The sequence below is a fragment of the Centrocercus urophasianus genome, unplaced genomic scaffold, assembly GCF_019232065.1.
Source record: "Centrocercus urophasianus isolate 14NV4802_14NV808 unplaced genomic scaffold, USGS_Curo_1.0 seq_62, whole genome shotgun sequence".
NCBI lineage: Eukaryota > Metazoa > Chordata > Aves > Galliformes > Phasianidae > Centrocercus > Centrocercus urophasianus.
The window spans coordinates 249,110-276,065 of NW_024885222.1; the positions used below are offsets into that span (position 1 = coordinate 249,110).

Sequence of the window (26,956 nt, forward strand, 5' to 3'; positions counted from 1 at the left end):
CGGCAGCGCTGCATGAGATGCGCGCAGCTCTTCCACAGCTTCCGGCTCAACTCCAGGCTGGGGGGATTTGTGTTACTGTTCTACTCTGTTCACACACAATACAGCAACAACTAAAACTCACTAACAACTAAAACTGAGTTACACACAGCACAACACAGCACACAGCACAGCACACAGCACAGCACACAGCACAGCACACAGCACAGCACACAGCACAGCACACAGCACAGCACACAGCACAGCACAACGCACAGCACAGCACAACACACAGCACAGCACTGCACCTCATCGGGCTGAGAAGGGCGGGGGCTGACCCACAATTTGCACAGGAGAAAAAGCGGCGTCGGCAGGGGACGGAGCGGAGCTGCTTTGCCACGCACATCTTCAGCGCCCCGCAGGGCCGCCCGGCACGGAGCTCGGGCAGCACGGGGCGCCACAAGCAACGCAGGCATGGAAGCACCCCGTGCAGCTCCGTGTCCGCGCCAAGGAACCACACACACAACTTCCTCCGAAATCTCTTTTCCTGAGCAGGAGGCTTTATGCAGGATGGAGGTACTGCGCCCTCCTGTCCCTGTGCTCCTCAGCCCATGTTATTCTCACAGTACCCTGACAGACCCGGCAGGAAATTCACAGCACAGCAGCACAGTTACACCACAGCGACACGCCGTGCCGCGGCAGCGGTAACTTAAGGGAGAAGTTTCTTGATCAGGATCACTCATTAACCCAGGAACGCCGAAGCACGCGGCTTCCCAGTTTCCTGGTCACACTCAGACTGCTGCAATAAGTTACATTCGCTATGGGGACACAGACGGGACACAAAGCTCAGGGTGCAGCTCAGGGGATGCTAATCGTCAAACTTCCCCTCGCGGATGGTGTCAAAGGAGAACGGCAGGAACTTGAAGCCCGTGCCAGTGTAGAACTTGTTCTGGAACTCGATCCTGCAAGAGAAGGAAGGAAATTGCTCGTTAGGAAGGCGGGTCTCTCCTAGGAGTTAGAGATTAGCAAGTAGTTGCTTATTGACTATAAAAAGTAAAGCTTTAAAGATTATAGAGGTATATCTACAACATATTTACAATATTGTATTATAGAATTATACATGTAGCATATATAATCTGACCTTTATAACAGATATAATGGAAGATGCTATAATGCAGCACTCCCACTGGCACAAAAACCATTCTGGTGTTTCTGGAGCACAGCCGCACTGCAGCAGCACTCCGATTCCACCCACAGGCAACACAAAGAGCAACAAAAACAGGAAGAAGCCCCTGACCATGCTTGCTGAGCAGCACACACGGGCACGTTACCAAAAGGCTGCTTCAGCTGCAGCAACACCCAGCCTCGTGATGCTGCTGACTTCCACCACCAGCAACTGCTGCTTGGTTACTGAGGCGCATTTGGTTTAAGCCCACACAACTCCTGAGCTCAGGGCGTGCGCTCTGACAGGGCACGCAGCTCAGCCTGGTGTGCCCAATAACTCGGCTTAAAAAAAGAATTATTCTGGAGATCTGAGCAATGGGAACAGCCAAATAGGGGGAGAAAAAAGAATCCCGTGGGTCACGCTAAAAACAGGCATGGTGTTTCATGAGCCTCATGAGAAAAACTTTCCATTGCGTGGTCCACCAGAACACCAGGCCTGTAGGAATCAGGGGACAGCAAATGGCACGGCAGTTCAAAACAATTCAGCATAAGTAGAAAAAGACTCAGTTATTTTTTTTCCCAAATTGAAATCAAGGCAAAATCCAAAGTCGCTGGTATTTCAGGGCAAAAAGGGGTTTCTTGGCAGAGCTCAGGACTGAAACCTTCAAAACGTTTTCCCCAATTGGTTCTGCTGCCTGTTGGTGTACATGAGATCAGAGCGGCCTGCAGAGGAATCCCTGGGATGAGCAGGATTTTCCACGTGGGAGGAAGGGCTCCTCGCCAACAGGCGCCAGCTTTCAGGAACCTCAGTCACCTCCATAAGTGACTCAGGAACGACTCCGTAAGCAACGGGAAAACAAGAGGCAGCTGGTTGGGTGTCTGACTCACACAGAACCCATTGTAAATGCAATTTTAACCCCAATGATGAGCTGTTCCAGCTGACCCTGACATCTGAAAGTGCCTTTTGGACAGACTGAGTTACAACCAGCCTCGGCTGAGTGCCTGAAACTCAAGGAGCGGCTGTTGGGAGCCTGGAGAACTACTGAAGTGGTTCAACTAAATGCCACAGCTTAAACGTCTGAGTGCTTCCTGAACTGTGCAGAGGAACACCCAGACCCCGAGGTCCCTTTTGGAATCAGAAAATGCTGTCCCCAGGAACGCTCCCTGTCTGTGTGCTACTTCTGCTGCTGAGCTGCGTCTCAACATTGACCAAGTTCTGCAAGAGTATTTACTGGACAGCACTGCACTGTCGATAAGCAGACAATGCTGTCTGGCAACTTGCATTAATGAAACAAACACCTTGCTTCAGATTTTTCTGTAGTGACAGCTGAGCGCTCGTCAGGCTGCAATTGCAAGGATTTTCCAACAGGCAGTCACAGAATGTCCAAATGTCTGGAAAACCGGGCAGCTCACAGCCCCAGCAGAAAGCAACTGGAGAGAGAGAGCAGGAAACCCAACTTTTGTTTGCTACGAAGGTAAATTCCTACGTGGTAGTTTTGGATTCTCAGCAGTGCTGAGGCGTGAGGCCTTTCAATGCATGAATTAGCAGCAAACAGCCCAGGCAGCACATGGTAAAGAAAAAGCACACTTATGTTTCTCTCAAGTCCACAAGAAGCATGAGCGCCTCCCAGGGATGTCCAAGTCAGGCCTAAAACAGAGCCTAAAATGCTGCTTTAGGCTGAAGGTGGCTACACTGAAACTATTTCTGCATCAACCCATGATGCTGGGAGCCTGCTTTGCTTCCAGTTACCATCTTCTCCTTTTGGACAAAGTGTGTTTGCTCAACTGGAATATCTGACTAGATTTAAAGAAAAGATACATTAACATCAATGTCAAACTAGATAGCAAAAAAAAAAAAAAAAAAGCAAACACAGCATTATATTTCAGTACAGTGATGTTGCAATGAAAGGAATAGTTAAGGCAGCTACCAAGCTCCAGCAGAACTGATATGGAATCGCGATCTTGGCAGCACTTTGAGTGCTTTCTCCACCCCAAAACGCCCCAGAAGAACCCAGCCTGCAGAAGGAATGCATGCTTTCTGCAAAAGCACACAGCAAGTCCTCCTCAACTGGCACTGATAGGTAGAACTCTCAGAAGAACCCATTCTTCTCACTAACGAGATGTGTGCTAAATGATTCCCTTTCCAGGAAGGCTGAACCACCCACACCTTCAGAATTCCAGATAGGGGACTCTCCTCCCAGAGTAACAAAATCCGATCTGCTCCTCCCAGCACAGATATTTTGTCCCCCTCCCCCATACAAACCATTGGAAGTTTACCAATTTCAGGTTTGGAAACAAAAAGGGATGTTAACAGCACGTTGTTTTGAACATCTGCAGGTGCACTTTTCACTCCACTGATAATGGAAATCCAAACAAAAGCAAAACAATCCCAGCACATCACATTCAGTCTGAAGTAGTGCCTACAGATTGCTTTTCAGAGACTAAACTTGAGCAGGTTCTATCTTGGAGAATGTAATTTAAGGTTTTACAAGTTTGAAACACAGGGGAAATATGACTGAAGAGCTTCAGTTCTGCAGCTCCCAACAAGGCCCTGCTACGCTGTGCATAGCACCTGTGACTTGCATGCTTACTGCTGTTGCTTATCTGTTTTTTTTCCTCTGCTTGCCATTCATGCATCTATCTTCCCTTTACACATTTCCAGGTCATTTTAATCACATTTTACAATGTGAAAAACTCTCTTTGCTGAGCTGTATCCTCTCACTCACACTTGATTCAGATGCTTTGTGAGCAGTATCCTTAAATGCAGTCTGATTGTTAACACAAAATTGGTATCTACAGAAAAAAAAACAAATAAATGAACAAAAACAAGAACACACTTTCCTAACTGAGGCCATTCCTTTGAGTAAAAAGGGTTACATCTGCCAAAGAAGAGCACTCAGAAACGTGCACCTCCTGTTATGCAGCAACGTGCCACCAAGCGCCACGCTCCAGACAAACAAGAGTTTAAAAATCCTGTGTTTTGCACACACTGAAGACCAGGGACACCACACACAGTTCTGCTCACTCTGCTCTTGGACTGTTAGCAGCAGAGCTGGGCAGGGGGTGCAGGACTCCCTTCACACTGACGCAACACGCAGTACAGTGACAGCAGTACGAGGATGAGGAAACGCCAGCCAGCAAGAAGGCCTCCAGTGCCTGGTATGAAGATTCCTAGGCCAGAAGCCAGGAAAACAGAAGCACCACCCAGCAGCCATTTCCAGCAGCAGCCCCCACATGGGCTCCCTCAGCACAAGATGGCTACAGCCAGCCCTGCATTTCCTGGTCCACCTCCACTCACTTTGCTACAGGGACGGCTGGAACATCTCAGTGCTCACCCAAGTAGGCTGTCAGCACAGAGAGCAAAGGGACGCAGTTACCACTCCTGAGAAACTGGAGGAAAGTGCAAAAAAGGGCGTTTCTGCTCGCTTTTGAAAGGCACAGACTTCCCACTTGGGAGACTGCTTTTAAAAAGTGTTCAGAACAGTTTTTCTTCCATTTAAGCAAAACAGAAAGCTCCTTCTGAACTTCACTTTGCTCTCTGTGCTTACTGGACCAGGCAGAAGACCAAAGGACGGAACAAAAAGCGATCCTACTGAAAGCCAGAAGCACATTCACTCACCTCACACAGGGTTCCCATCCTACTGTTCACAAAGCTCTGGTCTAATTCATTTTTAATTACAGTTCAGCTACTCTCCACAATTTCTAAGCAAGTTTATGTCTATGATAAGAAGAGAGGAGAGCATTAACAGAATGAAGAGTGAAATCTCTGACCATATTTAAGACTTCCTGCTGTCAGAGCACATCTTCTGTAGGATGTTTAGGGAAGAGTTACGGTCCTCCAGCACTTCTGAACATGACCAGCTCACCACAGCATCATCCACCACCGCAGTGTTACAGCCTCACTCACTGCGTAACAACCAGCACGATCTTCTGGAAGATGTGCATTTCTCCACATGACATCAATCTCCTTTCCATGCTGAGCTCATGATTTCTGAGCATTGCTGTAACTCACCAGTGCAAGCGAAGAGCATGGAGGAAAGCAGACAGGCCCTCCATGACCAGGAGAATTGCCACCGTCAGGGTAGCAAAAGCAGCAAAAATGAAGAAAAGGCCAAAGCCTCCAGCCAGACTCCTCACGCTGAGCCCAGTGTGGATCACCATGGTCCACAGCACCTCCGAGAGCTCTGCCAGGAGAAGAGAGGAGAGGACTCATTTCAGAGCATCCAACCACGAGAGAGCTGCAGTTTTCTTATAGAGCAGAAACCGAGATCGAGAAAAAAAAATCTTCCACCGTAATGAAGTGGGAAACACAGGAGAGACAAGAGTTTTTGCAGGCAAGTATGTCAGGACATTGCTGCCCACAGCCGCACGCAGTGCAGGCCCACTGCTCAGCAGCCCCGTGCTTCATTCCGCTCTTCCAATCCCACCCATCCTTCCAGATCCAGGCGGCTGTCAGCAGGGTGCTGTGCAGGCAGACAGTGGTGTTCACACACAGCTCTGCCCTCCTCCAGCAGTGCCTGAACCGCAGAGCCGAGCTCTGGGGAAGCCGCCGGCGCTGCTGCCCTTTGCCCAGGCCATCGGTGGCACTGAGCTGGATTCCCAGCCCAGGAGTACTCACGTGCGTGGGCTAAGCTGAGAGCCCAGAGCCTCAGGTAGGACGCAGTGTTGGAGATGCAGCCCAGGCAGTACTCAATGGTGTGGATGGCCTGGTACACCACAGTGTCAGCAAAGTCAAACTGCAAAGCGAACACAGAAGATGAAGAGAGCTGCGAGATGTGCAGGCAGGAAGGGCTGGGAGAACGAGCAACTACCTGGCGCTACCACCGAGGACATCGTGTTTGAACTCAGACACTGGTACTGTCTTCTCCTGGGTTAGCATGTCAGTTTTATGAATTAAAACCAAATTCTCCTGTCTGACTGGGTTTTGTAGAATCGCAGTTCACTGCTGTAGTTTAATGATTGTTTTCATGCCCTATTGTACAAAATCAAGATATCTTGAATTCTGCCATTGACTTTGCCAGGAAAAGACTGTACAGCAACAAGATGGTGTTCGTATGAATTCACTGGTAAGCTGCATGTGCTTCTACAAGAACAGAGACGGTATGCCAAGTCAATACTGCACACCGTTGGGAAAAGACCGCTTTGCAAAACATGGCTTATCCTCTTTGAAAGCAAAAATAATGCACAAAGCAGTTTTGAGAAAGCCCTACCTGTACAATTCATGAATCTCTGAAATAATAATTAAGAAATCATAAGGAAGTCTGCCATGAAGGACAGTTTCTTATTGTTCACCTTGTGAAAGCATTCCGTACATTTTGGATTTAATCTGTGCTTCAGAAACTGCTCATATTTAAGTCAAGTCAAAGTGGTTTTAAAGACACGGAGCAACCCGCATTGCAGGCATGCACAGCAGGCTGCGTGTGCTGACTGTGCTCTCAGTATACAGAGGGCAGTAAATATTGTAAGCAAAGTTAAACCAAGTGTCAGAAGTGCAATTCTTCCTCCACAGAGTGAGAGCTGCGACGTTCTTTAGCAAAAACTGTCCCAGCAAACAGTGCCACCTCCCAGCACACATCGCACACCAGCGTGCAACTGATGGAACGCGATGAGTATTTCAGCAATGACAATTCAGCCTCATGCAGCTGCTGGAGAGAATCCATCACTGTGCTGAAGGCTCAGCAGGATCCCCGCGTTGGGGTGGTTTTACACATTTTTCAGAGGATTACAGAATTAACACCAGTTCCACATGGAACTACACACCACAGGTCCACCTTCCGCACAACAGAACCACCTTCAGCATCATTTAAGACAACATCATTCTTGCAAAACTACTCTACTTTCACGGCCTTTACATTTTCGTAACAAATTTGGTTACTGATCTCCTGACACCTGCAATGAATTCTGCACAGGAGTTCCTAAAACCCACTCAGTACTCGTAATTCTTCCAACTATTTATGAATGAGCAGTTTCTCAGAACAGAGCCTCTCTTCCTACAGAAAAAATGCAGGTTAATTAAGCTGCTGAACTATATGCAAACTGGGCCAGATTTGCTGTATTTTCTCATTGGCAACAACCAGTATTGTCCTTAAAATGGAAGTCAGTTAGGGGGTGGGGGGGGCATATCAGCTTTAAGTGTTTTATTGCAATGCAGAATTACCAAAGACACAACATAAGGCAAATGAGACTTCTTTAGAAGCTTAAAGCATAAACTTCTCAGTTTCAGAGTTCTGGCTTAACAGCTTTCTGGGTGAACTAAGAGATCTGCAGACAGGGGATAAGACAGACAAGCTGAATAAATGAAGTAATCAGAGGTCTGTTAGTGGGTGCGACACTGTATGAAGGATTGAAGATGGCCTGCAGCGTGGCAACAGCTGGATCTTTTGGAAAAGATGCCATGACATAACGCTCAATTCAGTGTGTGGTTTACACCAATGGGAAATGTTCCAGATACACATGAGTGCAGCAAAGCTGGCTGTAGTCTTACCACCTCATCCTCTGTAGGCTTGAAAACATAAGTTCACATTTAGTGTGGTGTCTCAATCAACATTAATCATGAACACATTCAATCATCCCTCCTAAACACGACACGGTGAAGCAGTAACAAATCACATGCACTACGTGGAGCAACAAACTCCCAAATTAAAAGAGATTGTCTCCTTTTTCTTCTCTACCAGCAGTACAGCAAAGCAGGCAGTGCAACCCCAGCAGTCAGAACAAATACAGGTAGGAACTCACTACTATAGAAAAATGGCTTTGGGTTGTGGCTAACAGTAGAGAAGCAAACAGCAAAAGCACTCTGCAACCCTCACTGCACAGCCTGTGAGATGGTGGTTCCTTCTAATGAAGACAAACAGAACTAAATTTCCCTTTGCCTGCAAATTATACTTTTTCCCTGCCTTGAAGTCCTGGGAATGACCAGAAGACTGCAGTACTTTACTGCTATGAAAACACTTCACTGAGAATGTTGCTATCTAAACAACTGGAAAATACAGCCAAACCAGCACGTTCTGTTCCCACGTGCACTGAGAGAGGACGCTCAGGTACTTACCTCCTCCCCCTCCTCAGAATGGGTCGACAACTGATCATGTTGGATGATCTCAGCATCCTCCTCTGTCGGTCCATTGCCCACCCGGATCCCACCAAAGTTGTGTGTTCCCTAATACACGCAGAAAAAGAAATAATAAAAAGTGTTGTTTGTGGCTTACTATGACAGCAGAAGCTTCTTTTGACTCCGTGCACAGCAGCAGTTGCTCACAGAAGAAGACAAAATATTAAAGCCCAGGTTTAATCAGCTGTACAATTCCTTCTCTCAGTTTGGATAGAAAAGATGCTGAATCCTGTAAGGCTGGGAAAAAAGGTCTGAATGAATACTTGATACGTTCTATAAAGTAATTGCAAACCTAAGTAAAACAAATGCCCAATCTCTCATGAGGACGTTTGCTGTAACTGATGTGAACAGACCAATGTTTTGCACAACAGCAGCTGTGAAGCAAGCACGTAGAACCCGAGTGAAACACCACTGTTGTTGTAGGTGGGACGAGTCACACCGCGGCTCAGAAATGCACACACACCACGTCAGGCACAGCAACACACGTGGGAAATCAGACTTTCCCTCACATGGAAATTCTGCGTTGTGCAAACAGTTCCTTTTATAGAGAATTGTTTTGACATTCAGCGTCTGGCAGCCATAAACCCACCGCACTCCAAGCAGAAAAGAGTAAAGCCACAAACCAATCTGACACCCTCTGAGAGTCACCCAGTGACTGCAGTCACCGTTAACGTGAGGCTCATGGCAGGCACCTGCAGCCTCACAGCCGAGAATGGAGGCAGAGAGCTGCCCACCATGACTGCGCTCTCCAGCTGAGCTTTCCTGCGCTGTAAATGCGCCACACTACGGAGGGCTGAGCGGCACATCACTATTTCTGGACTTGTGCTCAGCAAGTGGCACGGCAGGATTCCTCCTTCCTGCCACGTGTTCCAAAGACACAGAATGCTTGTGACTGATCTGACGTGAACACCTCCGACTCTGACCTACCTACAGAAGCAAACTAAAGTGCCACAAATGGGAACAAAATCCCTGTGTTCAGCCTCAGGACTGTACTGGGGTCATCTGTGACATGGAATGCAAACAAACTACGTAGCAACATTAATTCTTGGTAAGTTTAGGGCTGGCAAAAATGAAGCACTGAGATTCTGAGAGCCGACTGCTCTCACACCGCACGGCTCTGGCGTCCAGCAGCACTGCTGCTCAGCATGCTGTTCTTCAGCTGATCTGCTCTTAAAGGCCAGCTTCTGCTTAACGCTGAACGTTTGCCCAAAATATCAGACATGAATTTAAGATTTGGCTGGGATGTTTCTAAAAAAAATAAATTAGGCATTTATGCTCTGAAAACAGAAATAAGATGAAAACAGCCAGACTACATTTCTAGCTAAGATAGCACTTCTACTACGATTTTTATCACAATAAAAAAAAAAATATCAGTAGTTACTGATAAATAGTATCAGTATTCCACTTCTATGTTCCTGGTTGCATGAATCTGTACCTTGAAACTCTTCCCTCACACTCAACTTGTGTCTGTTCTCTGCAGCCAAACTTCCCACAGCTCCAAAAGCTCCAACCAACTTCAGTTCTAACCACACTTCAAGCAAACATCTTCACTCACAGCTTCTCTTACTGGATGCACTTAATATGTTGGATGAATTATGCACAAGAGATGCACTGTCTTTTCTGACCTGTGTAGCTACTTAAGATTTCATAACAGAAACAGGAGCCAACAGCTAAGAAGTTGTCCCCAAATCACCTCTGACACAAAGTACAACGTGTTTCATAGCTTGAAAGACTTCAGCTTGTTAGAGAGGTGGCATTCAGAACTAAAACCCATCTAAAATACGATGTACAGGGGATGGGATGAAGTTCTGGAGCTGCTGCAATCCTTGCTCTCCCAGAAAGCTTTCACACTGAAGGGCTGCCTGTAGCTTATTTGTGCACCACCTCATTACAGCAGCTTTAAGTCAAAGTGCCACACAGGCACAGATGCCCCAAACCAGTAATTATTGCTGTGATGTTGGGAGGCCATCACTAAAATGCCTGGGAACACAACGTAAACAAAAATGCTTCAATGAAAGAAATCCTACTCTCGCTTAAACAAATATGCAAGAAAAGGAAAAAGGGGAACTTAACTTGGGGGGATGTGGCAGCAAGGTACTCTTGTGCCGCTCTGCAGGTTGTGATTTCAGCAACACTCCTGCAAAGAGGTGCCTGCATTCTGTGCGTATGTAACTATTATCCAGCAGCCTGGCAGCTCTTCCAGAATGCATCAGCTTTGCTGAGCTTTGCTCTTTCCAAGAGAAAGTCTCTTTCACCCTAAAGGTGCAGTAGTCATTCACTTATGGAATTCAGGAACATTTCGTGCTCTCTCGTTAATTCGATACAAATCCATCAGGTGATTTTTAATTCCACTCACTGTTGCAGCCGCTGCTGCCTCTAGTGCCTGCGCGTTCGGGACTGTGCTGACCTGGGCCTCCACGGGCTGCCCTTCCTGATAGCGAATGGAAGAAAAGAAGGGGAGGAGGAGGAAGACAAAAAGAGAAAGGGAGACGAATGGAGGGGACATGGGAGGATGAAAGATGGTCAGAGAAGGGAGAGGGAGTGTCTTTAACTGGACTGATCTTTGACTCGCTTAACATCCTAAAAGCTATCTGCCATACATGCAGGGGGAGTTTTCAAGTATTCCCAGTGCACACGTGCCAAGTTCCTGCATTTTCTAGGAAGGATTCTTTACAATACACTTGGAAACCTAGAGATTACCCCAGGAGATAGTTTCTCACATAAAAAAGAAATAGACTTGTGCTATCTTCTTTTTTAAACCATCTGAACTGCTTTACCAAAGATGGCTATTAAGTCTGCAGGCCAATGAAGCTAACTCCACTGCTTTTACATCATCACCCTAGCAAAGGCCCAGAAGTGCATCCAGCAACAAGTAAGACTGGGTTCCTGAACCAGCTGACAATGCTCAAGGCGGTTTTAGTGTTTTTATCACTACCAACAGGCAGGGTTTTTAAAGCTGGTTTGACACTGGATCCAGTTTGAGGAGCAGGCAGGCAATGCTTCGCCTCCAGTAACAGCCGCCTGCCTCAATGGCCAGGAACACGCAGAGAGCCTTTACAGGTCTGTAACACAGTGTGAACCCACAGACCAAGGACAAGGTGGAAAACAGCTTTTCAATTATAATTTGTTCTCATACTGAAAACATACAAAGTCGTCACCCACCAAGTGCTTTCTCCTTAAATACTGGTGGCGAAGGACCAGAGGTTTAGCTACCAGCATCCACGGCACGCACAGTAATGCCACCACCACGAGGAAACACTGGAGTCCTTTCTGTAAAAGAAACAAGCCTCAGGTGATTTAGTGATAGTCCATGTTCACACAAACGCTTTCAGGCAGTCTTAAGCAACACTGAATGACTGAATTCCCAGACTACGTGGATGCGTCACACACTCTCTCTTCCAAGATGTGCTGTACTTGATACCTGACTGCAGCTGCCCAGCTGCCTGCACACAAGGTGACACTGACACCGGTCAGATGAGGGGAAAGCCAAAAGATCCTGCAAGCAGCATTCACACGTGCTGCTGGGCGCAGAGGCACTGCACTGTAGGTGCAGGGCAACATCCCTACTGACTTCCCGCTGCTGATTTGGATCCACGTATTCTGGAGCCACAGCTGATGTGCTCAGACTGATATAAACTCTCCACACAGAAAATGTGTCTTTCTTCCGCATTACACAGCATTGGGCTTCAGAAACAATGCCACATTTCTTCTCTCACAAAGTGCTTAATCTAACAGTGATTATAAGGTCAATCAAAGACGAATATCGCAAAGCACCTCTGACCTTACGATTCAAAAAACAGTACACACCTGCCCTTTATAAAGCATCTTGTTACTGGTATCACCATAGGAAAACAGAAACATGTTGATGAAATGTATTAGAAGGCTTGGGGCTTCCTTTGATGTGTGAGCATCGTAGGCTGTCCATTTATAGAAAATGAGAATAACGAGGTATCCAAACAGCGAGGACATGAAAATCATCTCTGGAATAAATCCAAGGTATATGTTCAGTGGCTTCTTAAAGTATCTACAGGAAAATAAAAAGAGGAAAGTTTAAAATTACATTTAGTTTGCATTAGTCTGATGTAGGGCAAAAACTTTACATGAGAAGGAAAAAGGAGTTTGGTGACAAAACTGCAGAGGCTGTGCATTTCTGTAAGAGCTAGGTCTTAAACACAGTTAATTACTTGACTCGTGTAGTCATATGCACACACAGAATTAACTACTATGCCCTTCAATCAGAAGGTTAAAGTCTGAGGTTTCTGCATCTTAAACTGATACACAAACTAGAGCCAGAGAAATTCTGCCTCCTCTCCCATCAGAAAAACAGGAATCAGGCTCTTACATGTGGTTGAGAAGACTCAACATGACACCAAACAGCATGTGGATAATGCCAAGAATCACAGACATTTTCATCTTAAATGAGTTGAGGAAGGCCAGTTTATTGTTGGCAATATTCCAGATCTGTGAAAAACAGCAACAGTGAGTCAGCCCAACACGGAGTGAAAGGAAAACACAAAAGAATGAAAATGTTCCGCTTCAGCTGACCCGTGTTTGTCATACAGAGATCTGCTCAGGAAAGCTCAGCAGACAGCCTTTCTGATAAGAACCCTCACTGATCCCACCATCAGAGCAGGAATCAAACCTTGCTTATTTTCATTTTGCCAAAAGTAGCAGGAAAGGAGTGCAGAGGGCTGCTATCTCGACAGAAAACCTGTTCATACATTTCAACGAGAAATTACACGTAACTTCTGACTTTCTGCCACCTCATCTTTCATGTGGAACACATGCAAATTTTTCTATCAAATCCTAAAAGCAAAGGAGTAGCGTTATTGAAACAGGCAGCTACAAACTGACTGTTACTCAGAAATTACATTTCCAAGACTGACTGGAAAGAGAACTGGCTTTCTCCAAAGTAGGAAAAAAAGTAACTTCACAAAGCGATTTCTAAGTCTCATCCCAGATATGACTAAAATGCAGGTTGGAAAGGGTGAGGAAGAAATCTGCCATCGTCCCAAGAATAAGTCTTTCCACCCTGCACCTGCCTCTTTGGAACTAGATTCATTTTCATCATTCACGACTATTTCAAACACCTTTTGCTGGGACGTGGAAAACTTTCACAGTGATTCAAACAGATCCTTTTGTGTTTACACACAGGATGTTCTTGAAGGACAGCAGAGGAAGGAAGAGCTCTTACCGGGTCGATGCCAAAGGGGTAGGGGCCACCAAACACTCCTGCTTCAGCAGGGTCCAGTTGAAGCAAAGGAGTAGTCTTAAGCAGTTCATCTCTGTTTGGGTGTAAGCAGATTATACAACATGTCAGCACAAGCAACGCTGACCTCCTTTTAAAACTAACAGCATTCTTCCTTGTGAGTGCAAGGGATATCTCAAAATGAGAGAACTGTAAGGTTCCCATGCAGCCCTGAAGATTTTCCAGGAACAGACCTGACTCTTGACCTGTTACGCTGTGTCACAAGGAAAAGACAGAGGGACAGGAATGGCGCTACGTCAATAAGAAAGGTGATAAAGTGCATCTTTGTGAGTTTCCTGAAAACAAGCAGGTTCGAAACTCCAGAGGTATCACATTTGCACCCCTCTTCCTACTCCACCTGAAACTGAGTCCAGAAGTTTTTGTCTTCTAGAACTGGTAAGACAACGGTGAAAGATAAATCACCTACTTGGCACTGTCACACTTCATTCAATTAAGAACTATTTACTCACGACCAATTGGCTTTGGAGAACATCGGCCGGACGCTCCATGACGAGCCGAACATATTGAGAGACTTGGAGAAGCAGTCGTTGTAGATAAGGCCTGTGTAAGTGGAGAACAGCCCCATCAGCAGGATGATGTATCGACCACTAAAAACAGTGTTGAACATCTAATATGGAAAGAGGAGAGGAGAAAGTCTGTGAGAACAAGGGACATGTCTCACACAAACAAAACAGCAAAAAGCAGGCAGCAGAACAAGCAATGCTGGCCCACGGACTGACAGCACAGCATCCGTTTTGAGGGAGACCAAGGGTGCAAGAGGTAACTGTGCAAGAACAGAACCCGAATGTGGAGGATAAGCAGGCTGATTAGCTGAGGGGGATAAATTGCACTCCATGAGTGATGCAAACCCCAGCTGGCAGCACCACTTTGGAACTCAGCAGTGCTGACCCTGTTCCAGCTTTCTCCACGCTCTGTCCATGGACATTAACTGACTCATCTCCTATCAATCTAAGCCCTGAGCAAAGCAGACTTGTCCAGAACAGCAGAAAAAATAAAATCATGGAGATGCACACATTTGTGTGCTCAAACACTAGGAATTGTGCAATGATTGCAAGCCTTTATGATCCGATCTGGTTTTGGTTGATTCATTTACAGCAGCTTAGCTGTCCAACTGCACTCAGTAAACGATTTCCTTCAAATGTCTAAAAGAAATAATTTCCTACAAAATTCTGAAAGCAAAAACAAAGAAACTGACTGTTACTATGAAGTAACATGCAGCTCAGTCTATGCTGTACAGACTGGCATTCTGCTTGCGTGCTTCCTGTTTCAAGGAATAACAAAGGGGGAGATACAAGTAAATCCAGTCACAGCTCTGTACTGCACACAAAGCTGAGCACACCGCCCCTCCTTACCTCATTGTCACTTTTCTGTGACAGAATACGACTCTCCCTAAGCACCATCCAGATAGCAATCAGAGTCATCAGGATTCCGTGGCCAAAATCTCCAAACATCACAGCAAACAGAAACGGGAAGGTGATGATGGTATATGGGGCTGTAAGAGAAAGGCACTCCTGATGCACTGTATTTGACCAGGCCCAGATTTACTACAGTGCAGATTCCAAAGTTTGTTCCCCGCTGCCAAAGGCTGCAAAGTCCCATATTAGACATTTTCACACAGGACAGGCAATGGAGGAACACCATGACTAGAAATTACTTCATTACTTCTTGAAGTATGGATCTACCTGGATTTATTTCCCGATAAGTTCCAATGCCATAAGCATCAACAATGTTCTGAAAGCCACAGGTGAACTTGTTGGTTTTGTTGTATGTTGGTGGGGTCTGATTGGTTTGCATCCGATTTAAAATAGATGGGACAGTGGAACCACTGTGCTCCTGTTGTGGAAGTAAAAGAAAAAGAACAGATCAGGATTAGCAAATTCCTTGGGCCAATGGAAGACAGAGTAAAACATTTATTTCCTGCCAGCATTTGGAGAAGTACAGGCTTTCATTTTTGTAGACTGCTTCCCTGATGGAAGATGCTTCAGCCCTTGAAGAAGGCTGCCAAATTTCCTCTGCTCTCCCTGTCACGTAACAGCAGAAATAAAATTTTCAAGGCGCCCAAGTCTTCATTTTTACCTGAGCAGAGGGAGTGAGCTTGCTAAAGCTCTGGATCGTTCCTTTAAGTTCCACTGCATGTAAAAACAGCAGGACTGCAAAGCACAGCCAGGCTGAACAAATGACTCCAACACAGGAAAATGTTTTATCACGGCACTTCCCTGAACTTGAAGGCTTACACAACATTTTTGTAACTAAGTAAGGTGCACAGCAGAATACCTATCAGCCACGACTCCTGCACGTTAGATAAACTCTGTGAGGGCTGATTGGAGCAGTCTAAAGAAGCGGTTTCCAGAAAAATCAATTAATTCCTGTTGCATTTGCTGAGATCTGCTTGAACAGCAGACAGGAGCCGTGCAGCAGCTACTCACAGTGCCTCTCCGGAGGGCAAACTGGATAGAATCGAGGTCAGCAACAGGACACCAGACTTCAGCAATCAAGCACTTCTGTGTCACATCAATGTTGCACAGATTCAGGGTATGGTAGATGGCCTTCATCTTGCGGACTTTGATGAACCAGACCCGAATATTTTTAGCAGCTGCCTGCAGAACTCTCTGGCGGTGATCCTCAGTTTGGTTCAGCACCTTTCGTGGAAAGTGAGACAAAGATGAGGCAAAATCAGCAGCCAAAACTCACAGCATACAAAGAGCACAGCAGGGCTGACCAACAAGACAAGCCTTATTCAACAGACAATGGATGAATAAGCCCTGGCCCCATCCACGCACAGCACTTCCACACGCTGTGACGCTTTAGTTCCCATACTAATTATTCCCTTCTGCTAAAAGGGTTGGGGCTTCTTTCCAGGTATAGTCTGACTACTTTCCTCCTCCAACCCCAAGGTCAGTGGGTATTTCAAACAATGAGCTAAGCTGTTCAGAGACCACAGAGAACATTCTTTCCTCCACCCAGGTTAAAAGAGCAGAGAAGAGTCCTGCAGGCGATCCGCACAGCACCTGAAAACCCCCTAAAAACCCCGAATAACATCACAACACTTTTTTTTTTCCCTAAAAGGATAAAGTGTGTTTTACTGAGTGTTTTCCAACTGGAACGTGTCTAACTCAGGCAAAGTCAGATTCACAGCCTGGAAAGTCTGAGACTCAAGGGAAAGTGAGGACACAGGGCACAGCTATCACATGCAGCTCTGAATGTTAACAGTCAAATTGCTTCTGCATTCTTATCTACTTTACTAAACAGCTGCACCACAAATCTCCCAGCCTGATACGGGTTCTGTATCAAATAAGCCATTCAAATGCAACCATTTTTCCTTCTAGTTCCTGAACTTTCTCCTGATTTTCTCTTAGATCCCTCTGGTTTTTCTGCATTATGACATACGGCCTTTCCTCCTTGAAGCAAATGTCAAATATTTCAGAGCTGGCACTTCATAGTTTCGTGTGCTGACTGCTTTTAAACAAGCATTTAGGCTGCTGCACAACAGTTTAATCATAATGCAGAAACTCTTTAGGAAAGCAGAAGGTGAAAACATGAAGACAGGCAGAAAAGCTCGATAGGTTAAAATTAGCATCGTTATCTCAACATGGAGACAAGTTTAAAAATGTTTTCTAAGCTCTTGAAGATGAAACAGGCAATTATACAAGCATGCTTTCAGAGTTGGAAGCACAGTATCTTCTTACTCATGCACATTCCTCTCTGCTCCCTGGTATTCAGGTCTATATTGACACCATTTACATGTATATAATTAACTGCTCAGACACAGCAAAGACCAAACCACCACTCTAAAGTCTGAAAAAGAAAACGAGCAGAAAGCCTCCAGCAGCTTTCCTGCAGTGCTCAGCGTTGGTCTCAAGCTACTGCCAGCTGAAAACATGGTCACCTAACAAGGCCAAAACGATTCTCTTTAATAGGACCCAAAGATGAATTTAACTATTAATTACACAAACAAGTATTGACTGCATTTATTTTACCATCTGGAGATCATCAATTCTGGTGTTGACACCAGAAGCCATTTCCTTCCGCTCCTGTGGTGTTTCTGGGCATGGGTAGAGGGAGGCACGGAATCTGAAAGACACACAGGCAGCCTTAGTAACAAAGATGGGAGAAACATTAACCCACAGGGAAACAGATGGCTGAGACTAAACACAGAAATAAAGCAAGGAGCATCTTAATGTCAGCAAAGCCAGCCAAGCACTGCTTCAGCCTTCAAATCAGACGGGTATAGAAGTCTGCTTAAGGCCAAAACAAAGTTGAATACTGAAGAAACAAAAAGCAAACCAAACACCACCTCTGCTCCCTGCACCAACACAGTCCAAAAGCACCGTTGTGAAGTCGATTAGCCACCCAGTTCAGGGTGCTCCTATCATGCCAACGCAGCTGCTGCTAGAAGCAGTCACTGCTGGTCTCCTGAGACAGTGCTGCCTGCTGGCAGCCTGACAGACCTGCGTGAGAGTTCAGCACAAAGCCCGTTGCTTTTAGGCATTCTCTAACACAAAGCAGTTGTCTGCTTTGAGCGCTACAGGCTTAGGGAGCAGTCAGTGTGACTGCAAATGATACAGCTGTATCTGGTACATTTTATTTGCTGTCAAAGTATGTACTTCCACAGTCATCGCAGAGCAAGGAGCTGAAAACTGTGGATATGAAGCCATTTCAATGTGTTTCAAATATTTGAGAGCGTTCTTCTGAGTGTTACACGCGGCAAGATGCCCAGCTCTAAGCCTTCCAAGTAACTTCCGTACCCTTCACATATCTTCTTGACTCTGTTCTTCAACTGGTCACCTTGGAAAAAGATGATAAATACAGACTTGTGCACATAGTCCCCCTAGAACAGAAGAAAGGGTGTGTTGTAACAGCTCAGCCAGCTCCAAATATCAGCATTACAGCGAGTTACAACAGTGTCCTACTTTCCCCTCATTGGAATCTGTACACATAGAGACCATAACTGCACAGCGAGTCAAGAATGCACCTTAACACAGAAAATCACAAGGATCAGAGTCAGGGTTTCTTGGCCTCAATACTATTTCTGTATTTCTGTTTACTGAAGCAAAATGTTCTAGGTTATCCATCCTATCTCACAGACTAAACATGAAAATCTGGGAAAAATGGCCAGAAGAACAGGGATGCAATGAATAGATGTATCATCACTTACTGTGGGCAGCTGACGACAGAAACAAGCAAAAAGAGGGAACTAAAAAAAGATGGAGTTCAGCGGCCTTTTTTCTCCAGGGAGGCCAAGAGCACATTCTTTGCACAGCTGTTTTCATGTTGGTAGCCAGTTCCCCTTTCCTGCATTTGTTGACAAGTTATTGTTCTACTTCACTTAGGAAATACTTCCATAATGTCTAGAAATTAATTACATTAGGTGTAACCTCAATTTAAGGAAGTGCTGCGCATTAAAAACAAAGCCTCTCCTTGCTGACAGATAACTGAACAGGTCAGCCACCAGAAGTTAGGACAGGAGAACAAGGGAGCCTTGCATGAGAAACAGAGGCAATTAGTGAGTTTAATACGCCGTCTTCGTTCCAGTGCAGCCTTCATGCAGCCTTTTTTTTTTTTTTTCCCCCACTTTAAGATCCAAAAATTTGCATATTGTCCACATATTTGAGCAGAGATGACACTATGTAAAACCAGCCCCAATTACAAGATTTACTAATTGTACTTGCAAAAAAGCCAACCGTTCTCAGGCGCGCACTTAAATTTCTGGTTAAGATATTATGAAAAGCACCAAGTTCAAATTGAATGAGCCACGGCTGCCACGCACTGCTGCCATCTGAAAGAGCCTCTCTTGCACGGAAGTCTAGTCCACACACCAGCTGCACTTGCATGCTTGTGGCAGACAGGCAACGTCCCCCTGCAGCAGGGCTTATCGCCCATCTCTGCTTTTGTCACTGAAGCCTAAAATGCGGTAAGGAGGCACTGTGAAGAGCCGCAACACAAAAGCTTGCCTTGGTGGAGCTCAGGAGGGCAAGAGGCATAAAACTGTGAGTGGATCCTTCTACACATCTGAGCCTTTAGCCACCGTAAAGGACGGGTAACTTTACCGTGACCGGGTCCTCCAGCGGGTTCTCGATTTCGGCCTGCCGCAGGAAGACGTTCCCTCGGCACACGCGCCACAGCATGCGCTCAAACGTGGGGAGCCGCTCGCGGTTGATCACCCCGGCCACAAACCTGGAGAGGCACAGCGTGAGCCCTGCGCCCACAGCACCGACACCAGCTGGAGCTCGGCAGCGTGGGGAAAGCTACCAAATCTCGTCTCGAAAGCCGTTCTTCATGCATCGTGGGAAGTCCTCTGCATACGCAGAGATGGAACAAAAACAGCAGCACGACACCAAGCTCTGAGACTTAACAGAATTGTCCATTAAAAAAATTACTGACTAGAAGAGGACACAAATGCCTTTAGGCATACAGTTTCTAAGCCCACTGCTGCTCATTTCGTCAGGCTCCTGGCACGTCACATGTGAAGGATTAGAGAGGTCAGCGTTAGCACTGACTGTGTTCTAGGCATGAGCTTCAGAAGACCCCACTGACTCAAATCCCCGTGCCCACACAGAGTCACACAGGTCTGCAAACAGCCCGGAAGCAGCTTCCTCCCAGGGCATGGATCTGTGGGTCCCTTCACCCCCTTGTCATGGAAACTAGCTAATAAACCTAACTGTGACAAAGATAAAGAACCACCGTTTTTTCATGCTAGTACATGCTCACAGTTACTGGTTTCAACAAAGCTGTGAGAGCTCAGTGTCTGAAAAAGCAAACAGAACAATTTACAAGGAATAGACTAGTACAGTTCCTCATGTAGAAGTTCACGTATGCAGGACAAGAGCACAGACCGGCAGTCAGCTTTAGGTCAGCCTTCATCTGCTTTAAGCACAGTCTAAATCCTGCAACAACAGTGCTCAAATCACTGCAGACTCTGCAGGATGACCAAAAGGCAGCTGCGTTAACACAAGACAGAAGACAGCACAAATTGCCATTACCCAAGCCGCAGGGGGGCACCTCTTCCCATCTCACTTGGCTCCAGGAGTGACGAGGATTCCTCCAACAGGTCTGGATCCGCCATCTGCTGATGATGCAATTCAGCCTGAATTCACAAATCAATTAACATCTAATGAAACTAGTTAGTGGCATGCAGGGAACGAGGAACCAGGAGATAGTTTGGGGAGACAAAAGTCAGAACAAAACAGCAGAAGAAGGAGACAGGTGATAGACAAGACAGCAAGAATCACACAAGGAGGAAAACAACAAGAGGAAAAGATGGAATGGCAAAGCAAAGCTCCTGAACAAGAAAGGTCTGAAGGCTGCTGCAACAGAATAAACAGGCTGTGGGTTATATAAGTCTGAAGAAAGGTAGAATACCAAGAATCTTTTGCTTTAAATACAAGTTATGTTCCCAAGAACCTTTGTTGTTTTTTTTTTTTTACTCATCTTTTCTGACATCTCAAAATGGAGAGAAAAAAAAAGTAGATGCTGATTCACTCTTGCCTTGTTTGAGCATTTTCTGCATATTAATAAAGATGCTGAAGGCACTCAGAGTGCCTGTGCAACTGCACACACAGCACTGGCACAGACAGAAGGTCGTGGTTCATCCGAGTCCGGCAGTTCATCTAACCTTGGGGCAGCTTTCCACTCTGCAGTGCAGTCCTACAACCACGGTGCAAGATGCACGTGCCCTGCCCATGTCTGCCTTCTGCCACGTCTCACACACAAGCCAATTCCCTTTCATCTTGGAACCAGGCGACAACCTTTCGATGGATTCCATGTTTCTCGTCACACCGCCGTGATGCAGATCTTGTTGCTGATTCTGACTGCAAGTGCCAGGTAACAATTGTTCCTTACTGGCTGTAAAAAATCCTCCCTCAGTTCTTGCACCTTAAAAGCATGCTTAGTGCTTAAATCCATTTATTCTTCAAGATATTTACCCCATTCACTGCATTTATTATCCTAGACAAGTGAGATGTATTGCTTAAGGCAGTCTGAGGATGCTTTCAATTCCTGACCAGTGGGCATTAAAACAGGAAGCAGTTCACACAGTCCCTCACTGCAGGAAATTTGCAGAGTAGAATTCCTGGGAACGTAGCTTGTAAGAATCAGCAGTTTGAGTCAGGAAGGATGCTCAGACCACATCCTCCTGTGCACCACCTTCGTGTTTCATCCAGAGCCCCACAACACAGTGATTTCTACCTCTGCAGCTTATACAGAGAAATGGAGAAACGCACAGAGAGCCCAATTCTACCTTCTGTGAACAGCTCTTCCCCACCGCAGCGCAGGGGAGACTGCTACAAAACACCTGAAGGTAGAGTTTGAGAGCAGAACATGCAACACAGCCTTGCAAAAGCACACAGACAGTTTGTGAACACAGCACGCTGCCTTCATCTGTGCAACAGTCGCACGATAGCTTTAGTGGAAAACTCAGCAACGTTCTACTTGCCTCCCAAATGGAAGCACTGTGGGCAAGGAAAGCTTTTGTAAGGCTGACAAAATGCAGCTCAATGGCTTGTCCACGCATTTGCTTTAGCTTACAGACGTTACAAAAGTAGGGGAGCCCCTAATTTACTTTGGAAATGTAAAACGAAGCTCTGGTTCATTCATCTTTAACTCAACTTGTTGCAGCATCAAACAAACTCCATGAATATATTCACATTGTTTCCATAGAGGACACAACAAAAGTTTGGTACCCCAAAAGAAAACGTACACACTGAACATACCAGCAATCATTTGACATTAGGATCTCAGAACGTTGAAGAACAATGAGACAAAGTTAGGATTTCAAGAGGCTTGTATTGCATTTAACAGCCAGCAAGATGCTCTGATGATGCAGGGGAGGCAGTGCCAGTCTAGCTGAAGCACCACATTTCAGCACACAGAACAAAAAATATCAGCACGTGTGAAAACTTTGGATCCTCCTCATTTGGAGAGAGTTTGCACACATGTTTATCGCCACCTCTGACCCTCTTGGGGCTGCGCCCTTCCCGTGGGACAGCTCACAAAACAGAGGAGCCCTGCTCAGCAAAACTACCAAACAGCTTGTGGGAAAAAAAGATGGCTAGACTGGCTTCACTAAACAAGAATTTACATACAGAAGAATTTACTTGTATAAAAAAGAAAAAAACCAAATGTGTCACTTAAAGTTTTTCTCCCAAGTGCTTTAATTCGATGATCATGCTCTTTCTACAAAGAAAACGGTGCGGTAAGATCCGCTCCGTTCTGGAATTAAAGGTGTGTCAGTGTTAAAAGAGCTAACAAACAGAAAGTGGAGAGACCACAAGGAAATCAAAGGGCCATCAGCAATGATGCAGAAAGATGAAACTCCAGGAAATGTCCTTTGAGCAAGAGCTGCCTCCAGCAGTGAGCAAAACATCCAAGTCACTGTGAAGCCGTATTTATGTGTTTTTGTTGTTGCTGTGACATCAGGTCACACTCAGTTTGAAGTGTTCACCCTCATCAGCACCTTCAATCTCAAGGTATGAGGAAAGTTTAGTTTTCCACGCCCTCGATTCAGGTTCTGCTCTGTGCTGGCTCTGGATTGCTGCCCACAGCACCATGCAATTCAAGCCCCTTCCAGGTCACGATCCAAACAAAAATCAATTTTCACAAGGATGACAAGGGATTCATTTCACCACCTCGCTTATTAACCCAGAGCCCAGGCAGAAATGACAGATGCGAAACAAACAGAAGAGAAGCAGATGATGAGAGAGTTAGAGGGAAGAGAGACGGGGACTGCATGCCATTAACCATTACTTTTCCAGTCTTCTTTTACGCTCACACTTTAGGATGCTTATGGCAAAACTTTCAGAGAAATCTCTCCAGCCCAGACTGTTCTTTATAAGCAAAAACAAGAAGACTAAGAAAAGGAGCATAATCATCAACACAGCGTTGAAACAAGAAATGGCTCTGCTAACAAGAACGGTCATAGCAAGAACTGAAAGAGCTTCACAACCTCCCACCCCCATTGCAGAAACTCCTGACAGCAAATGCCAAATACAAAAGACTAAGTAGCAAGCCATTTCTTGTGCAACTTATTACTATGAATAGCACAATCTTGATTACAACTCATTGAAGTCTTCCAGTGTTGAAGGTACCATACAAATGACAGCATGACAAAGTAAAGCACTCAGTGTTTGAGGACACCTAGGACTGCACAATGCCCAGAAGGCCTGGGCTAGCCAGGACCTCACGCACAGCTTTCTGATCACAGTGTGAAGAGAAATAGTCAAAGTTTCAACAACTTCAGTGGATTTCACACATGGACTGCTCAGTTTGCTTCTATCTGCAGCAGTACGTGACGTTTTATTATTGCAGAATACAGTCACCAAGCAGGAGGATAAACATCTAAACCTTCACTGCCCAGTTCACGGAGGTCTGACACAAGGACTCCTTATGCAAGGTCTGACAGATTTTTCAGTAGGAAATTAATTTTAGTATGTTCACACTGTCCTTGAAGAAAGGCAGTAGGCAGCTCTCGCTAGATGAGTGCAATTAATGCAAGTGCAAGAGGCTTTACTCAATATTCAGTTAGAACAGGAGAGCCAATCAGCATCTGAATGCAGCTATGTAACAGATTACCAAGTTCATGCTGGTCATCCACAGAGACTCTCAGCAACTTCCAGGTGGGCTTTCAACACTCGAAGACGAGTCTTTAAGCTCTGAACAAACCCCACGAGCAACCAACAGATCACACGGGCAGCATCTACACCAGCAGCAAGGAAGGCCTGTTTTGGCACAGGAATAATCTTACTGCCTGAACAGGCACCATCCTGAGCCAAGAAAAAACCGTTAGGTAAACGGCCTGAAGTTTGCAGAAGCCCAGCTCCTCTTGATCACAGCCTTTGTGAACACCAGGAGCCACATCCAATAAGCCCTCTTTGATCAAATCGCTGATCAGAGGAGACTGGAGACATTCTCAGCAAAAACCGTCTTTACTACTCAACAGCCACACAGGAGCTCTTTGAGAAAACTGCCTGGGTTTTGAGATACTGATGCTTTAAGATGAAGGACAGGTTTTCTGTTATTCAGGCTTTAGGCCAATACACACAAGTGACACCAGAGATGTACGTCCCTCTCTGACCTGGCTCTCATTTGACAAAACGTTACTGATTTTAAGTGCTCTTTTCCTCCAGAACTCACCTCTAAAAGTTTTGGGGGCTTGATCAAAGGTTCAACACGTTAAAAACAAATCCATTAACTTCAGTGAACTTTGTCTTACGACTTAATGAACAATCTCCATACAACATTTCAAACACTGAAGTTTGATTTTAATACCTCTGTGTAACTGAGGCATGACTGCTTATCTGTACACATCACGAAGAAACTCTTGCTCACTGTACCTGCAAATTTCCATCCTGTCAACATGCTTTCAGAACTACTGGTACTTTATTTTGCATATTTTTAGTGAAACCATTAAGTTAAAAAAAATTAAAGAGGTAAATCATGGGTGGCTATGCATAGTGCATGAGAAACAGAAAATAACTGAGAAGCTTTCCTAGATAAAGCAGGAAGATGGATCTGCTGCCCAAAACAACTGAAAACATTTGAGAATACAAATGGCAGTTTGGGGGACAAGAACCTGCTGCCCGAGTGCCGACCCACCCCCGGTGCTCTGACCTCATCAAAAAACTGCTGAGTTTTACGCAGTATAAATTTTAACTCTGTCAGCTCCAAGAAGTTTCTTTTCAGAGCTTCCTGATTTGTGTTGATTTCTTTAAGCTCATTTTCAATTTTCTCAAAGTTCGCCTGCAAGAAAGAAGAGGGAAAAAAAAAAAGTGCCTTAAAGCAATTGAATAAATAAGTGCTATTAAATCTATTAAAACAACACAGGCTGCTTTATGCTCCCGTGAGATTCGCATACAATGGTGGAGGCTGCACACAAACTATTTGTGACATTTTCTTCGGGCTGCTTGAAACACTTCAGACTCAGGCAGTCTCCACTACAGGTAGGACTCGCAGCATTCTTCACATCACCACAAGCCCTTAAAAGCTCAGCTCTGACCCAGTCACTATAAATCGTGCTGCCGAACAGTTTTCCAGGAATTTCACTTCTTTAAGTGAGTCAAAGCACTGCCTTTCACTTTTAGCCATATCTGCATAAATGTGAAAGCAAAACAGTGTTGGTGAATTAAAATCAAACTGATGATGAGGACGCGTTTCAAGTGAGTGGGGCCCATGGCTAATGAGTCTCTACCATTAAATACAACAGATGTCTGCCCATGGAGCTGATGCCACATGCTTTCACCGAGGTCAAACACTACTTAAGACACATTATTACCTCCAAATCAATCATGTCACGTGGAAATGGCACCTCTGGATTCTCACCCGTGTCCATGATAGGAATATTTGCTTTTTTGATCTCCTTTTCAACAAATCCTGAAAAGACAGTACCATCAACATTAGCTGAAAAGACACCTTAATGTCAAGTTATCACTCCTTTAACCCACACCCATCAGCTGATCTGCAAGTCCTTTCACCTACAAGATGGTGCAATCGGATTATTTTTCAACCAGGAAATGAATCCTTGGATGCAGCCTGACTGGCTGACATACAGAAGAAAGGCAGCTTTCAGTTCTCCAAACTGCACTTTGCCTTTTAATGCTGTTCTAGGCTTACACTACGTTACTCGTTTCCCCATAAATGCTGCAGCACCGGGACGCAGCGAGGGACGTACGGAGCTTTCGGTCCATTTCTTCACACCTCCTGACTTCATTAACGAATTTCCGCTGGAACACATTCACGTCCGGGTTCAGCTGCCGAGAGAAAAACGTTTCCTCGACACCACCCTTATGTCAGGGACCCCCAGAGATGGGAGCGGGGGGGCAACGAGGGGGCAGGCGGGGAGCAGCGGGCCGCTCCCGTGGCCCGGCCGGTTCTCCTGCCTCCGCCGTTACTCACATCGCGGAACTGCACCTTCCCCAGCTCGCCCAGCTCGCTGACACAGCAATACGCGGCCTCGGACTGCAGGAAAAGCTGGGCCAAGGTCATCTCCTCGCTGCGGAACAGCTCCCCCATGGCGGCGCCCACCGCGGCCTCTGACGAAGAAGAGGCGATAAAAGCACGGGAGGGGCCGGCCAGCCGGGCGGGCCACCCCGCCGCCCCCTCACGGCGCCCTTCGAACTCGCACGGGGTTGGAAGCGAAGCCTCAGCCCCGTCGGACAGAAGCCCCGCGGGGCCGCACGGGCCCGGTTCCGCCCGGTGTCGCCGCCTTACCTGCCGGCACCACCCGCACCGCCTCGGCCACCGGCTGACCGGCAGCGACGCCCGGCTCTGACGTCACTACGCACGTCTCCTAGAGACGGCGCGACTCGCCGGGCCGCACCGGAAGTGACAACGCGGGAGGACCGGAAGCCGCGCGTTCTGCCGCACTGCGGCCCTTCTGACGTCACTGTGCGCTGTGCGACGGGCGATGACGTCACGTCCGGCGTGGCCGAGGTGTGAAGGCGCGGCCG

General features: G+C 46.2%; 1 protein-coding gene across 3 annotated transcripts; it reads right to left on the reverse strand.

The window, feature by feature from the left end:
* Positions 1-507: 507 nt before the first annotated feature.
* ATP6V0A1 (ATPase H+ transporting V0 subunit a1) lies at positions 508-26,792 on the reverse strand. 3 transcript variants are annotated; one of them, XM_042836550.1, is made up of 21 exons: positions 26,718-26,792; positions 26,403-26,539; positions 26,179-26,257; positions 25,783-25,880; positions 25,122-25,250; positions 20,498-20,580; positions 19,565-19,691; positions 18,263-18,345; positions 17,495-17,588; positions 15,944-16,156; positions 15,200-15,350; positions 14,870-15,009; positions 13,967-14,124; positions 13,443-13,533; positions 12,591-12,709; positions 12,056-12,272; positions 11,411-11,518; positions 8,189-8,296; positions 5,759-5,876; positions 5,153-5,324; positions 508-938 (listed from the first exon to the last, which is right to left on the reverse strand). In XM_042836550.1, the coding sequence occupies exons 2-21, from the start codon at positions 26,517-26,519 to the stop codon at positions 845-847; spliced, it is 2,499 nt and encodes an 832-aa protein (XP_042692484.1). In that variant the 5' UTR covers positions 26,520-26,539; positions 26,718-26,792; the 3' UTR covers positions 508-844. The 3 variants fall into 3 exon arrangements, with proteins under 3 accessions (XP_042692484.1, XP_042692483.1, XP_042692485.1); XM_042836549.1 differs by having other exon boundaries at positions 20,498-20,601; XM_042836551.1 differs by lacking the exons at positions 26,403-26,539; positions 26,718-26,792 and having other exon boundaries at positions 20,498-20,601; positions 26,121-26,185.
* Positions 26,793-26,956: the final 164 nt, after the last annotated feature.

Coding starts and splice junctions, on each gene's coding strand:
- ATP6V0A1 (XM_042836549.1), bottom strand. CDS start 26,519: ATGGGGGAGCTGTTCCGCAGCGAGGAGATGACCTTGGCCCAGCTTTTC. Junction 20,602..25,121: donor CTCAGCAGTTTTTTGATGAG/GTCAGAGCACCG, acceptor TTGTGAATTCAG/GCTGAATTGCATCATCAGCA. Junction 14,125..14,869: donor CACAGAAAAGTGACAATGAG/GTAAGGAGGGGC, acceptor TTTCCATATTAG/ATGTTCAACACTGTTTTTAG.